Here is a 16,925-nt window from a genome sequence, read left to right on the forward strand (position 1 = left end):
CACAGCTGTATAGAGGGCCCTAGTCTGTATACTGCTCTATAGAGGGCTCTTGTCTGTACACGGCTGTATACTGGGCACTTGACTATTATTTATTTGAAAGTCACATTAATTTCATGGTACTGCACATCAAGAGCAGCATACACAAACAATATCAAACAATACGAATGCAATATGCCTGAAATTGTTAACGTATGGATATAGAATGGAGCGGACGCTGCCCCCGAGAGCTTACAATCTACATCTAACTGTATCTCTGCACTGTGTAATGTCAGGTACTCGGTGTTATAAGACTGAGCTCCTCACATCCTGGTCGTTCTGTACGTGGATTTCATTATATTTTCTAGACTGATCTTTTCCTTTTATTCTCCAGAACGATGTAAAAAACCCTCAATAAGTAACCTGGAGAAGATCTCACCGTCCAAAGAATATTATAACCCGTCTGAGGTGGTGACGTTACAGTGTGAACCTGGATATTATCCCTCATCGGACAGAATCCAATGTATGAATAATGGAGAGCGGGACAACTGGACACCGACTGCTGTCTGTATAGGTGAGTACAACCCATGAAACCTGTGTGCCCCGCTGTAATGATACTACTGCACACAGCTGTATAGGGGGCGCTTATCTGTACACAGCTGTATAGGGGGTCCTTATCTGTACACTGCTGTATAGGGGGAGCTTATCTGTACACAGCTGTATAGAGGGAGCTTATCTGTACACAGCTGTATAGGGGGCACTTATCTGTACACAGCTGTATAGGGGGCACTTGTCTGTACACTGCTGTATAGGGGGAGCTTATCTGTACACAGCTGTATAGGGGGCGCTGATCTGTACACAGCTGTATAGGGGGAGCTTATATGTACACAGCTGTATAGAGGGTAGTTGTCTGTACACAGCTGTATAGGGGGCACTTATCTGTACACAGCTGTATAGGGGCGCTGATTTGTACACAGCTGTATAGGGGGCGCTGATTTGTACACAGCTGTATAGGGGGCGCTGATCTGTACACAGTTGTATAGAGGGCACTTGTCTGTACACTGCTGTATAGAGGGCACTTGTCTGTACACTGCTGTATAGAGGGCACTTGTCTGTACACAGTTGTATAGAGGGCACTTGTCTGTACACAGCTGTAAAGAGGGGACTTGTCTGTACACAGCAGTATAGCGGCAGCTTATCTGTACACAGCTGTATATAGGGCACTTGTCTGTACACAGCTCTATAGAGGGCCCTAGTCTGTATACTGCTCTATTGAGGGCACTTGTCTGTATACAGCTGTACAGAGGGCCCTAGTCTGTACACAGCTGTATAGAGGGAACTTGTTTGTACAGAGCTGTATAGAGGGCACTAGTCTGTATACTGCTCTATAGAGGGCACTTGTCTGTACACTGCTGTATAGGGGGCGCTTATCTGTACACAGCTGTATAGGGGGCGCTGATCCGTACACAGCTGTATAGAGGGCACTTGTCTGTACACAGCTGTATAGAGGGCCCTAGTCTGTATACTGCTCTATAGAGGGCAGTTGTCTGTACACGGCTGTATACTGGGCACTTGTCTGTACACAGCTGTATAGAGGGCCCTAGTCTGTATACTGCTCTATAGAGGGCACTTGTCTGTACATGGCTGTATAGAGGGCACTTGACTATTATTTATTAGAAAGTGACATTAATTTCATGGTACTGTACATCAAGAGCAGCATACACAAACAATAACAAACAATACAAATGCAATATGCCTGAAATTGTTAACGTATGGATATAGAATGGACCGGACGCTGCCCCCGAGAGCTTACAATGTAAACCTAAGTATTTCTTTACACTGTATAATGTCAGGTACTCGGTGACTGAGCTCCTCACATCCGGGTCGTTCTGTACATGGATTTCATTATATTTTCTAGACTGATCTTTTCCTTTTATTCTCCAGAACGATGTAAAAAACCCTCAATAAGTAACCTGGAGAAGATCTCACCGTCCAAAGAATATTATAACCCGTCTGAGGTGGTGACGTTACAGTGTGAACCTGGATATTATCCCTCATCAGACAGAATACGATGCATGTATAAAGGAGAGCGGTACGCCTGGACACCGACTGCTGTCTGTATAGGTGAGTACAACCCATGAAACCTGTGTGCCCCGCTGTAATGATACTACTGCACACAGCTGTATAGGGGGTCCTTATCTGTACACAGCTGTATAGGGGGCGCTTATCTGTACAGAGCTGTATAGGGGGAGCTTATCTGTACAGAGCTGTATAGGGGGAGCTTATCTGTACACAGCTGTATAGGGGGAGCTTATCTGTACACAGCTGTATAGGGGGCGCTTATCTGTACAGAGCTGTATAGGGGGAGCTTATCTGTACACAGCTGTATAGGAGGCGCTGATCTGTACACAGCTGTATAGGGGCGCTGATCTGTACACAGCTGTATAGGAGGCGCTGATCTGTACACAGCTGTATAGGGGCGCTGATCTGTACACAGCTGTATAGGGGGCGCTGATCTGTACACAGCTGTATAGGGGCGCTGATCTGTACACAGCTGTATAGGGGGCGCTGATCTGTACACAGCTGTATAGGGGGCGTTGATCTGTACACAGCTGTATAGGGGGCACTTATCTGTACACAGCTGTATAGGGGGCGCTTATCTGTACACAGCTGTATAGGGGGCGCTGATCTGTACACAGCTGTATAGGGGGCGCTGATCTGTACACAGCTGTATAGGGGGCACTTATCTGTACACAGCTGTATAGGGGGCGCTGATCTGTACACAGCTGTATAGGGGGCGCTGATCTGTACACAGCTGTATAGGGGGCGCTGATCTGTACACAGCTGTATAGGGGGCGCTGATCTGTACACAGCTGTATAGGGGGCGCTGATCTGTACACAGCTGTATAGGGGGCTCTGATCTGTACACAGCTGTATAGGGGGCGCTGATCTGTACACAGCTGTATAGGGGGCGCTGATCTGTACACAGCTGTATAGGGGGCGCTGATCTGTGTCACAGTTGTTACCTTTGGCTGTGATCTTCTGTCTATTCTCTTGCTGCAGCTCCGTTCCTTTGTGTTTGTGGTTTTTTATGGGTTAACTCCCCTGTGTGCCTATTAGGAGTTAATCCTCTGTCTGCTCCATGGGTGTGGCCTCTCTGCTGCACCCATGGAACCTGTATATAAGGCTGAGGTTTCCTCAGTTCTGGGTCAGCTCTCCTGGTGTGTGTTGTCTTGTCCTGCTCCTAGTTTGTACTCACTCTCCTGACCCATGGGATCCGTGTCTGTCTGTGCTCTGTGGGTTTCCTACTTGTTCATTCTGTCACGAGTTGGAGGTCCCAGGAGAGACCTCCGCGTCGTCAAGCAATAACCAAACAGAACTCAGGTACAGACACACAAGAGTTTTTTGCACAAACAGAATCCAAGGAGGGAAACACAGGGAAATAGAAAGCTCTATGTACCGTCCGCACAGTGGGAGAAAACCCCCACCGCGCCACTGTCTAGTAATACTCCAGAGGGGCGTGACTAAGCAACTCCTGGTATTCACTAGGGCCCCAGATGGTAGGGTTAGGCTTTGCCGCAGGGAGTTGCCAGGGTCCACTCTGGAGCGTGAACTAGACAGTGACAACAGGTGAAAATGGACAACAGGTACCAGAAGGTACCGACGGCACATAGGCAAACATAACAAACAGACAAATACAAGCAGGCAACTAAAAACACAAGCAGGAGTACATAGCAAGGAACCAGGAGTGACAGTGAGCAGAGAAGGACTTGCTCCACCAGTAGTAAACTGCATGACCTTGCCCATGGCACTCTGCTGCAAAGAAAGGTGCAGCAAGGGCTTGCTGAACAGAGACATGAATACAAACTAGGTGACTAAAACATAACTGGCAGAACAGATAACAAAACACAGGAAAGAGGACGGTGATGAACAAGTAGGAAACCCACAGAGCACAGACAGACAGACACAGATCCCATGGGTCAGCAGCATGGGAGAGTGGGTACAAACTAGGAGCAAGACAAGACAACACACACCAGGAGAGCTGACCCAGAACTGAGGAAACCTCAGCCTTATATACAGGTTCCATGGGTGCAGCAGAGAGGCCACACCCATGGAGCAGACAGAGGATTAACTCCTAATAGGCACACAGGGGAATTAACCCATCTGTATACTGCTCTATAGAGGGCACTTGTCTGTACACAGCTGTATACTGGGCACTTGTCTGTATACTGCTCTATAGAGGGCACTTGTCTGTACACGGCTGTATACTGGGCACTTGTCTGTATATTGCTTTATAGAGGGCACTTGTCTGTACACAGCTGTACAGAGGGCACTTGTCTGTATACTGCTCTATAGAGAGTAGTGTTGAGCGCGAATATTCGAATTGCGAATTTTTTTCTCGGATATCGCGATTTCGAGAGTATTTAGAATATAGTGCTATATATTTGCGAAATCGGATATTCGTTTTTTTGTTGTTTTTTTTTAATGCTCCAGTCAGTGCCCGTTGCCGCTTCTGCCGACTTCCGTGCTCATCACCATGGGAACGTCTCCATATACTAGAATGTACTGTCGGATTTGAGAATTACGTTGAAATCGCAATTCGATTATTTCAAGTTATAATAATCGAATTGCGATTTCAACTTAGCACTGCTATATTCCATATTCGTTAATTGTAGCCTAATATGGAATATAGCAGTGCTAAGCTGAAATCGCAATTCGATTATTATAACTTGAAATAATCGAATTGCGATTTCAACGTAATTCTCAAATCCGACAGTGCATTCTAGTATATGGAGACGTTCCCATGGTGATGGGGACGCTCCATGAGCATGGAATATAGCATTACTAAGTTGAAATCGCCATGCAATTACTTCGAGTTATATTAATTGCATTGCGATTTCAACTTGGACCTGGTTTACTATGGTTGGCTTCAATGGCTTGGTAGAATTAGCGAATATGACGAATGTATTCGTCATATTCCACAAAACAAAGATATTCTCCATCTTCGTTTTAGCTACCTATTCATCAACTTCGCTAATTCTAGCAATCATATAGGAAGGTTGACTATAGAGACAGCTAAGTTTAATTCGCTATGCGATTATATTACTTTGCTTTTTTTAAAATAAATAGAATAATTATAATAGTTATCAGGTATTATAATTATTCTATTTATTTAAAAAAAAAGCAAAGTAATATAATCGCATAGCGAATTAAACTTAGCTGTCTCTATAGTCAACTTTCCTATATGATTGCTAGAATTCGCGAAGTTGATGAATAGGTAGCTAAAACGAAGATGGAGAATATCTTTGTTTTGTGGAATATGACGAATACATTCGTCATATTCGCTAATTCTACCAAGCCATTGAAGCCAACCATAGTAAACCAGGTCCAAGTTGAAATCGCAATGCGATTAATTCAAGTTATAATAATTGAATTGTGATTTCAACTTTTTACGTATATTCTTAATATTGCTATAACTTCGTCTTTTAGAATATTCGTAATATTGCTCTAACTTCGTCTTTTAGAATATGACGAATATTCTAAAAGACGAAGTTAGAGCAATATTACGAAATTTAGTAAAATACCGTTGCTTTATACTATTAAAAGAAAAAAATCTCAATACGCGATTAATTAAATCGCATATTATTCGCGATAATCGGAAAAATTACGAATATTCGATTTCGACGAATATAACACGAATATTCAATCGAATATTCGTGAAACATCGCGAAATCGAATATGGCACCTCCCGCTCATCACTAATAGAGAGCCCTAGTCTGTACACAGTTGTATAGAGGGCACTTGTTTGTACAGAGCTGTATAGAGGGCCCTAGTCTGTATACTGCTCTATAGAGGGCAGTTGTCTGTACACAGCTGTATACTGGGCACTTGTCTGTACACAGCTGTACAGAGGGCCCTAGTCTGTATACTGCTCTATAGAGGGCTCTTGTCTGTATACTGCTCTATAGAGGGCACTTGTCTGTACACGGCTGTATACTGGGCACTTGACTATTATTTATTAGAAAGTGACATTAATTTCATGGTATTGTACATCAAGAGCAGCATACACAAGCAATAACAAACAATACAAATGCAATATGCCTGAAATTGTTAACGTATGGATATAGAATGGACCGGACGCTGCCCCCGAGAGCTTACAATCTACATCTAACTGTATCTCTGCACTGTATAATGTCAGGTACTCGGGTGTTATAAGACTGAGCTCCTCACATCCTGGTCGTTCTGTACGTGGATTTCATTATATTTTCTAGACTGATCTTTTCCTTTTATTCTCCAGAACGATGTAAAAAACCCTCAATAAGTAACCTGGAGAAGATCTTACCGTCCAAAGAATATTATAACCCGTCTGAGGTGGTGAGGTTACAGTGTGAACCTGGATATTATCCCTCATCAGACAGAATCCAATGTATGAATAATGGAGAGCGGGACGCCTGGTCACCGACTGCTGTCTGTATAGGTGAGTACAACCCATGAAACCTGTGTGCCCCGCTGTAATGATACTACTGCACACAGCTGTATAGGGGGTCCTTATCTGTACACAGCTGTATAGGGGGAGCTTATCTGTACAGAGCTGTATAGGGGGGGCGCTGATCTGTACACAGCTGTATAGGGGGAGCTTATCTGTACAGAGCTGTATAGGGGGCGCTGATCTGTACACTGCTATATAGGGGGAGCTGATCTGTACACAGCTGTATAGAGGGTAGTTGTCTGTACACAGCTGTATAGGGGGCACTTATCTGTACACTGCTGTTCAGGGGGCGCTTCTATGTACACGGCTGTATAGGGGACACTTATCTGTACACAACTGTATATATACTGTGTATATCTGTACACGGCTGTATAGGGTGTCCTTATCTGTACACAACTGTCTATAGAATACTTATATGTACACAGCTGTATAATGGGCGCTTGTCTGTACACAACTGTATATATACTGTGTATATCTGTACACGGCTGTATAGTGCATCCTTATCTGTACACAACTGTATATGGAACACTGATCTGTACACAGCTGTATAGGGGGCACTTGTCTGTACACCATTGTATATATACTGTGTATATCTGTACACTGGGCGCTCTCGGGGCAGAGGAATTATTTATATTTCAGAAATTTTATTGATTACAGGACACAGAAGGTTTTCTTCTGGTATATGCATGTATCAGGTTTTCCTGGGAAAGATCAGTATCCGCTCTGATTAGTGTCATTAGTGTGTTTGACAAAGGCCTGGAACAATGATGTAGGAAAACATGTAACCCTAAGGCCACAGCCACACAAACGTGCCTGGTCCGTGTCCATGCTGCAGACAGCAAATTGTGGTCCGCAATGCATGGGCACCGACTGTGTGGCTGCCGTCTGCAGACACTGACCCATTCACTTGGCTTCTGACAGTCCACACCTCAAAAGTAGTGCACGTGCAAAGTGCTGTCCCCCAGTGCGGATCATGTCGCAGGTTGTAGGAATGCTAAGTGGTGATGCGGCCTTATTAGTTTGGTGTGTCGCGGTGCTCCTACCTGGATACCGTCGCTGCCCACGGTTAGGCTCCATAACAATAAAGGGGAGAGTGATAGTTGAAGGAGTAAGAGTCCAGACTTTATAAAGATCAACAGCTTTACTTGAATAAACTTACATCCAGACAACACGTGGTCTTTCTCTTGGCTCCAGCGGGTTTTGCGGTAAAGAGTCGTGGCCAAAAGTTTTGAGAATGACACAAATATTAGCTTTCACAAAGTTTGCTGCTAAACTGCTTTTAGGTCTTTGTTTCAGTTGTTTCTGTGATGTAGTGAAATAAAATTACTCGCACTTCATACGTTTCAAAGGCTTTTATCGACAATTACATGACATTTATGCAAAGAGTCAGTATTTGCAGTGTTGGCCCTTCTTTTTCAGGACCTCTGCAATTCGACTGGGCATGCTCTCAATCACCTTCTGGGCCAATTCCTGACTGATAGCAACCCATTGTTTCATAATCACTTCTTGGAGTTTGTCAGAATTAGTGGGTTTTTGTTTGTCCTTCTGCCTCTTGAGGATTGACCACAAGTTCTCAATGGGATTAAGATCTGGGGAGTTTCCAGGCCATGGACCTAAAATGTCAACGTTTTGGTCCCCGAGCCACTTAGCTATCACTTTTACCTTATGTCACGGTGCTCCATCGTGCTGGAAAATGCATTGTTCTTCACCAAACTGTTGCTGTTGGAGGGGGTTTTGGTACCATTCTTTATTCATGGCTGTGTTTTGGGGCAGCATTGTGAGTGAGCCCACTCCCTTGGATGAGAAGCAACCCCACACATGAATGGTCTCAGGATGCTTTACTGTTGGCATGACACAGGACTGATGGTAGCGCTCACCTTTTCTTCTCCGGACAAGCCTTTTTCCTGATGCCCCAAACAATCGGAAAGAGGCTTCATCGGAGAATATGACTTTGCCCCAGTCCTCAGCAGTCCATTCAGCATATTTTCTGCAGAAGATCAATCTGTCCCTGATGTTTTTTTTTGGAGAGAAGTGGCTTCTTTGTTGCCCTTCTCGACACCAGGCCATCTTCCAAAAGTCTTCGCCTCACTGTGCGTGCAGATGCGCTCACACCTGCCTGCTGCCATTCCTGAGCAAGCTCTGCACTGGTGGCACTCCGATTCCGCAGCTGAATCCTCTTTAGGAGACAATCCTGGCGCTGTCACAACCAGACAGCTGAGAAGCTCTGACAGAGTGTCACAACCAGACAGCTGAGAAGCTCTGACAGAGGCCTTTCAGAACCTCCTCCTTGAGTTTCTGTGTTGTGGTATTCAGCTCCTCCTCTCGTTAGCCTCTCTCAGCTGTCATGTGTTGGACTAATTGCTTCCCTTTAAATTCTTCCCCAGAAGGCTTTTCTGGGCGGCTTATACTACTTCCTGGAGTGTGTGTGCACGCTGACTCTGTCCTCCTGTTTGCTTCAAAGCTAAGTGTTGTACCTTTATCTGTTATTTTCTGTTTGCTGGATCCCAGGTGACCCTGACTCCCTCCGTATCTTGTGTAGGGAGCCGGTGGTCGTGTCCCCTCACTATTGTAGGGTGCTCAGGGCTTTATAGTCAAGGTTCGTGGATATGCAAACCTCCACCATTCGGATCTTTGCATAGGCTGAGCAGCCAGGGAAAGTGCCAGGTCTTCTGCAGGGGTCTCCCTTGGTTCCTTAGTTTTTGGATCCAGCGAGTCGTTTATACATGTTGCTTTGCCTTGTTTCCTGTACACCGTCCGTGACAGGCGCTTGCTGGACATTCTTGGATGCCCTAAAGCATTCTGAACAAGAATTGAACCTCTTTCCTTGAAGTTCTTGATGATCCTATAAATTGTTGATTGAGGTGCAATCTTAGTAGCCACAATATCCTTGCCTGTGAAGCCATTTTTATGCACCGCAATGATGGCTGCACGCGTTTCTTTGCAGGTCACCATGGTTAACAATGGAAGAACAATGATTTCAAGCATCACCCTCCTTTTAACAGGTCAAGTCTGCCATTTTAACCCAATCAGCCTGACATAATGATCTCCAGCCTTGTGCTCATCAACATTCTCACCTGAGTTAACAAGACGATTACTGAAATGATCTCAGCAGGTCCTTTAATGACAGCAATGAAATGCAGTGGAAAGTATTTTTGGGGATTAAGTTATTTTCATGGCAAAGAAGGACTATGCAATTCATCTGATCACTCGTCATAACATTCTGGAGTAGATGCAAATTGCTGTTATAAAAACTTAAGCAGCAACTTTTCCAATTTCCAATATTTATGTAATTCTCTAAACTTTTGGCCACGACTGTATACTGGCAGGCGGGAATCCCTTGCTTTCTCTTTCTCTGCTGTGCTAGACTCTGGCTTCGTCTTGTTACTGGACTTTCTGCCAGTTCTGGTACCTTTGGGTGGGGTGTCTTTGGCTGTTAACCCCCCCATAACACTCAGTCTGTAAACTGTAAGGAGTCAGGATGATCTATGAGCTGCTTATCTTGGGAGACTCCTGCTGCAGGAGGGGGGAGATCCCCTTACTCCCACATGTCATCTCTCCTTACAATTCTCATCTTTACGACTCTAAACTGTAGACTGACTATAGCTTCCTGTAACCATTTGTGGAAACGTACCCCCAAATTTCTGGCGGAATTTTCTAAGGATTTTCTGCGGTACATAAACTGCTGTGGATTTACTGCACAGAAATCTGGGGACTGCAATTTGCAGCACCCCCTTCTCTTGTAGACGCACCTTTACAGTATGTTCACACAATGGATTTTAAAAATCTGCGTACAAAATTCAGCATGGAATCCAAGCTTTTTTTTCTGCTCATTGTTTCCCACATTTTCAAGCAATTTTTATGCATTTTTGATGCATTTTTTCCCTTTTTTTTTAACCAATGGGTGTTTACTGCATTTTGAGCTTGTGGTGTTTGGCACAAATCCATACCTAAAAATGCACAGGAAATGTGCAAAGATGCTTCCTATAAAATTGGAGATTAAGAGCAAATTCTTCCCTAACTTTGGGCACACTGCTTCTTTTTTCCACATGAAGCTGTTTTGAAATGGTTTTTTTTTATATGATTTTCAGGCAGTAGTGCGCCAAAATCTGTGCCAAAAAATTCCACGTGAACTGGCTCTTATAGTTGAATGCTAGTTTGGGGAAGAGGGTATAAAACAAAATGTTTTTGTAAGGTTACTATTCTCTGTGCCCCAAGCCCCAGAGGAGAAGAGCAGAGAATGGGAGTGGTAGTGGCTCTGGCTGCAACAGTTATTTGCATTTGGTTACTGGCAATCCTCACAGTGGTGCTCCCTAGGGGCGATAGGAGGGCACACCCTGATGTTGGGGCTGTTGTCTGATGGTAGTTGGGGTGACCTCAGTGTTATGAGTATAGATGAGTGAATTTCTCAATAATTCGATTCGGTCGCCTCGCCAAAAAGATTCAATTCGATCTAAATTTATTTGTGGTGAATTGCGTTATTAAACTGCTATTTCCTGGCTGCAGTGAGCCTGTATAGCGGTGTAGAACACTGTGCCTGTATAGCGGTGTAGAACACTGTGCCTGTATAGTGGTGTAGAACACTGTGCCTGTATAGCGGTGTAGAAGAACACTGTGCCTGTATAGCGGTTAGAACACTGTGCCTGTATAGCGGTGTAGAACACTGTGCCTGTATAGCGGTGTAGAACACTGTGCCTGTATAGCGGTGTAGAACACTGTGCCTGTATAGCGGTGTAGAACACTGTGCCTGTATAGCGGTGTAGAACACTGTGCCTGTATAGCGGTGTAGAGCACTGTGCCTGTATAGCGGTGTAGAACACTGTGCCTGTATAGCGGTGTAGAACACTGTGCCTGTATAGCGGTGTAGAACACTGTGCCTGTATAGTGGTGTAGAACCATGTGCCTGTATAGTGGTGTAGAGCACTGTGCCTGTATAGCGGTGTAGAGCACTGTGCCTGTATAGCGGTGTAGAGCACTGTGCCTGTATAGTGGTGTAGAACACTGTGCCTGTATAGCGGTGTAGAACACTGTGCCTGTATAGTGGTGTAGAACACTGTGCCTGTATAGTGGTGTAGAACACTGTGCCTGTATAGCGGTGTAGAACACTGTGCCTGTATAGTGGTGTAGGACACTGTGACTGTATAGAGGTGTAGTACACTGTGCCTGTATAGCGGTGTAGAGCACTGTGCTTGTATAGCGGTTGTAGAACACTGTGCCGTATAGCGGTGTAGAGCACTGTGCCTGTATAGCGGGTAGAGCACTGTGCTGTATAGCGGTGTAGAAACTGTGCCTGTATAGCGGTGTAGAGCACTGTTGCCTGTATAGCGGTGTAGAACACTGTGCCTGTATAGCGGTGTAGAACACTGTGCCTGTATAGCGGTGTAGAACACTGTGCCTGTATAGCGGTGTAGAACACTGTGCCTGTATAGCGGTGTAGAACACTGTGCCTGTATAGCGGTGTAGAACACTGTGCCTGTATAGTGGTGTAGAACACTGTGCCTGTATAGCGGTGTAGAGAACACTGTGCCTGTATAGCGGTGTAGAACACTGTGCCTGTATAGCGGTGTAGAACACTGTGCCTGTATAGCGGTGTAGAGCACTGTGCCTGTATAGCGGTGTAGAACACTGTGCCTGTATAGCGGTGTAGAACACTGTGCCTGTATAGCGGTGTAGAACACTGTGCTGTATAGCGGTGTAGAACACTGTGCCTGTATAGCGGTGTAGAACACTGTGCCTGTATAGCGGTGTAGAACACTGTGCCTGTATAGCGGTGTAGAACACTGTGCCTGTATAGTGGTGTAGAACACTGTGCCTGTATAGCGGTGTAGAACACTGTGCCTGTATAGCGGTGTAGAACACTGTGCCTGTATAGCGGTGTAGAACACTGTGCCTGTATAGCGGTGTAGAACACTGTGCCTGTATAGCGGTGTAGAACACTGTGCCTGTATAGCGGTGTAGACACTGTGCCTGTATAGCGGTGTAGAACACTGTGTCTGTATAGCGGTGTAGAACACTGTGCCTGTATAGAGGTGTAGAACACTGTGCCTGTATCGATGGTGTAGTAACACTGTGCCTGTATAGAGGTGTAGAACACTGTGCCTGTATAGCGGTGTAGTAACACTGTGCCTGTATAGCGGTGTAGTACACTGTGCCTGTATAGCGGTGTAGAACACTGTGCCTGTATAGCGGTGTAGAACACTGTGTCCTGTATAGCGGTGTAGAACACTGTGCCTGTATAGCGGTGTAGAACACTGTGCCTGTATAGCGGTGTAGAAACACTGTGCCTGTATAGAGGTGTAGAACACTGTGCTCTGTATAGCGGTGTAGTACACTGTGCCTGTATAGCGGTGTAGAACACTGTGCCTGTATAGCGGTGTAGAACACTGTGCCTGTATAGCGGTGTAGAACACTGTGCCTGTATAGCGGTGTAGAACACTGTGCCTGTATAGCGGTGTAGACACTGTGCCTGTATAGCGGTGTAGAACACTGTGCCGTATAGCGGTGTAGACACTGTGCCTGTATAGCGGTGTAGAACACTGTGCCTGTATAGCGGTGTAGACACTGTGCCTGTATAGCGGTGTAGAACACTGTGCCTGTATAGCGGTGTAGAACACTGTGCCTGTATAGCGGTGTAGAACACTGTGCCTGTATAGCGGTGTAGAACACTGTGCCTGTATAGCGGTGTAGAACACTGTGCCTGTATAGCGGTGTAGAACACTGTGCCTGTATAGCGGTGTAGAACACTGTGCCTGTATAGCGGTGTAGAACACTGTGCCTGTATAGCGGTGTAGAACACTGTGCCTGTATAGCGGTGTAGAACACTGTGCCTGTATAGCGGTGTAGAACACTGTGCCTGTATAGCGGTGTAGAACACTGTGCCTGTATAGCGGTGTAGAACACTGTGCCTGTATAGCGGTGTAGAACACTGTGCCTGTATAGCGGTGTAGACACTGTGCCTGTATAGCGGTGTAGAACACTGTGCCTGTATAGCGGTGTAGAACACTGTGCCTGTATAGCGGTGTAGAACACTGTGCCTGTATAGCGGTGTAGAACACTGTGCCTGTATAGCGGTGTAGAACACTGTGCCTGTATAGACGGTGTAGAAGCACTGTGCCTGTATAGCGGTGTAGAACACTGTGCCTGTATAGCGGTGTAGGACACTGTGCCTGTATAGCGGTGTAGAAGCACTGTGCCTGTAGAGCGGTGTAGAACACTGTGCCTGTATAGCGGTGTAGAACACTGTGCCTGTATAGCGGTGTAGAACAACTGTGCTGTATAGCGGTGTAGAACACTGTGGCCTGTATAGCGGTGTAGAACACTGTGCCTGTATAGCGTGTAGAGAGCACTGTGCTGTATAGCGTGTAGAACACTGTGCCTGTATAGCGGTGTAGAACACTGTGCCTGTATAGTGTGTAGAACACTGTGCCTGTATAGCGGTGTAGAACACTGTGCCTGTATAGCTGGTGTAGAAGCACTGTGCCTGTAGCGTGTAGTACACTGTGCCTGTATAGCGGTGTAGAACACTGTGCCGTATAGTGGTGTAGAGCACTGTGCCTGTATAGGGTGTAGAACACTGTGCCTGTATAGCGGTGTAGAACACTGGGCCTGTATAGAGGTGTAGAACACTGTGCCTGTATAGTGGTGTAGTAACACTGTGCCTGTATAGCGGTGTAGAACACTGTGCCTGTATAGCGGTGTAGAACACTGTGCCTGTATAGCGGTGTAGAACACTGTGCCTGTATAGCGGTGTAGAACACTGTGCCTGTATAGCGGTGTAGAACACTGTGCCTGTATAGCGGTGTAGAACACTGTGCCTGTATAGCGGTGTAGAACACTGTGCCTGTATAGCGGTGTAGAACACTGTGCCTGTATAGCGGTGTAGAACACTGTGCCTGTATAGCGGTGTAGAACACTGTGCCTGTATAGCGGTGTAGAACACTGTGCCTGTATAGGGTGTAGAACACTGTGCCTGTATAGCGGTGTAGAACACTGTGCCTGTATAGCGGTGTAGAACACTGTGCCTGTATAGCGGTGTAGAACACTGTGCCTGTATAGCGGTGTAGAACACTGTGCCTGTATAGCGGTGTAGAACACTGTGCCTGTATAGCGGTGTAGAACACTGTGCCTGTATAGCGGTGTAGAACACTGTGTCTAGCGGTGTAGAACACTGTGCCAGTATCGTGGTCTTGTAGAAGCACTGTGCCTGTATAGCTGTTGTAGTAGCACTGTGCCTGTATAGCGGTGTAGTACACTGTGCCTGTATAGCTGGTGTAGACACTGTGCCAGTATAGGGTGGTAGAGCACTGTGCCTGTATAGCGGTTGTAGTAACACTGTGCCTGTATAGCGGTGTAGAACACTGTGACTGTATAGCTGGTTGTAGAACACTGTGCCTGTATAGTGGTGTAGAACACTGTGCCTGTATAGCGGTGTAGACACTGTGCCTGTATAGCGGTGTAGAACACTGTGCCTGTATAGCGGTGTAGAACACTGTGCCTGTATAGCGGTGTAGAATACTGCGCCGTATAGGGGTGTAGAACACTGTGCCTGTATAGTGGTGTAGAACACTGTGCCTGTATAGTGGTGTAGAACACTGTGCCTGTATAGCGGTGTTAGAACACTGTGCCTGATAGCGGTGTAGAACACTGTGCCTGTATAGCGGTGTAGAACACTGTGCCTGTATAGTGGTGTAGAACACTGTGCCTGTATAGTGGTGTAGAACACTGTGCCTGTATAGCGGTGTAGAGCACTGTGCCTGTATAGCGGTGTAGAACACTGTGCCTGTATAGCGGTGTAGAACACTGTGCCTGTATAGCGGTGTAGAATACTGCGCCTGTATAGGGGTGTAGAACACTGTGCCTGTATAGTGGTGTAGAACACTGTGCCTGTATAGTGGTGTAGAACACTGTGCCTGTATAGTGGTGTAGAACACTGTGCCTGTATAGCGGTGTAGAACACTGTGCCTGTATAGTGGTGTAGAACACTGTGCCTGTATAGCGGTGTAGAGCACTGTGCCTGTATAGCGGTGTAGAACACTGTGCCTGTATAGCGGTGTAGAACACTGTGCCTGTATAGTGGTGTAGAACACTGTGCCTGTATAGCGGTGTAGAACACTGTGCCTGTATAGTGGTGTAGAACACTGTGCCTGTATAGCGGTGTAGAACACTGTGCCTTGCAGTAACACACATAGGGAGTCTGCTGTGGTAGTGAAATAATACTGTGAGTCCGTATCCAGACGCCATACACCCGGCTTCACACAAACTCATTGATGCCGGTCCGGCCAGATGGATGCCACACGCACCTAGGCCTGAGTATGGACCTGGACTCTGCCATACGCATTCTAGATACAAATCAACCACGTCACTTATCACTCAGTGGCTAGAGGTAGCCAGTACCTCCCTCCCAATTGCCTAACATAAGCATAGTCTCTTATGTGGTTTTGAGGTTGTTCTCAGTGCAAATAGACTAAGCATTCTGAGTGATTTATTTCAGTCTGCCCTTTTCCACCCGTGCTCAGTAGTACACCACTGACACTAAGCGATTTAGGCAGCGGCCATTTGTACTAACCCCCGTCCCCTGACGATTCAAGGAGTTGATTGCAGTATTATTATTTTCGTGTATGTTCTATTGAGGAAACACGTAGGGACACATGAACATACCTTCTTCATACCCACGGTTCTGCTATATTTTATTCTAGTTTCACTAGATTAGGTGCCCTTTTCATTACCCTAGCAGGGTCTCATAGGGACCTTCGACAAGGGCAAGGTTCCGGACGGGACCACCCCTTGCGGGGCACGGATCCCGTGTTAGGGTATTAGGGTCATAGTAGGTCAAGCAGGGTGCAACAGGGACAGTTCAATTCCCTGCCGCCCTTGATTAGGCATGACCTTACCTATGAAGAACCCCTCCACCGCATAGGGACACCTAATCCACGTGCTGGGAAAATAACTTTATTTCCGGTTGTCTCCTGAGTCCGATGAATACACGCACTGTTTGACTCGATACCGGTAAGATCTACCCTTACTCTTTCACCCTGACTAGGTATTGCCCTGTTCTCCAAGTGGGATTCAGGACGATTACGCTGGGGTGTTTCTCAGCACTATTTGTGGCTCCTCCTGACCCTTGGGGTCCACACAGCTTAAATAAGGGCCCGCCCTAGGGATTCTGCGTACTGTGACCCGCAATTCACCGGCTCACATGTACCCAGGACCCGATTGTGTCTGTCTGTTTTTGTTTGTAAGGGGACTATATATGTTTTAGTCGTATCAATAAATATCATGTTTTAAATGTTACTGCCCCTTTGATTTTTCTATTACGCTTTCAAGCAGTACTTTGGGGAGAGGTGCGGTTTGCACCGTTCTCACCTTTAAAGGACAACTTTATTCCTTTTTTGCACTGTGAGTCTGTAGACATGCAGATGACAGGCGTCGCTCTTAGAATCACTGCACACTTGAGTTATTTGGT

At 46.1% G+C, this 16,925-nt stretch overlaps 1 protein-coding gene across 9 annotated transcripts in view; it reads left to right on the top strand.

Annotated features, from left to right (window-relative positions):
* Positions 1–16,925, top strand: part of LOC122924889 (receptor-type tyrosine-protein phosphatase F-like) — a 245,091-nt gene that overhangs the window by 72,468 nt on the left and 155,698 nt on the right. For 6 of the 9 annotated variants that reach the window (XM_044276418.1, XM_044276420.1, XM_044276421.1 and 3 more), the window contains 3 exons: positions 371–550; positions 1,921–2,100; positions 6,275–6,454. In XM_044276418.1, the coding sequence (XP_044132353.1) occupies positions 371–550; positions 1,921–2,100; positions 6,275–6,454 (540 nt within the window). The remainder of the gene's footprint in view (positions 1–370; positions 551–1,920; positions 2,101–6,274; positions 6,455–16,925) is intronic. The other 3 variants (XM_044276424.1, XM_044276422.1, XM_044276426.1) reach the window with 3 other exon arrangements.

This window comes from Bufo gargarizans, chromosome 1 (genome assembly GCF_014858855.1).
Source record: "Bufo gargarizans isolate SCDJY-AF-19 chromosome 1, ASM1485885v1, whole genome shotgun sequence".
Classification (NCBI taxonomy): Eukaryota; Metazoa; Chordata; class Amphibia; order Anura; family Bufonidae; genus Bufo; species Bufo gargarizans.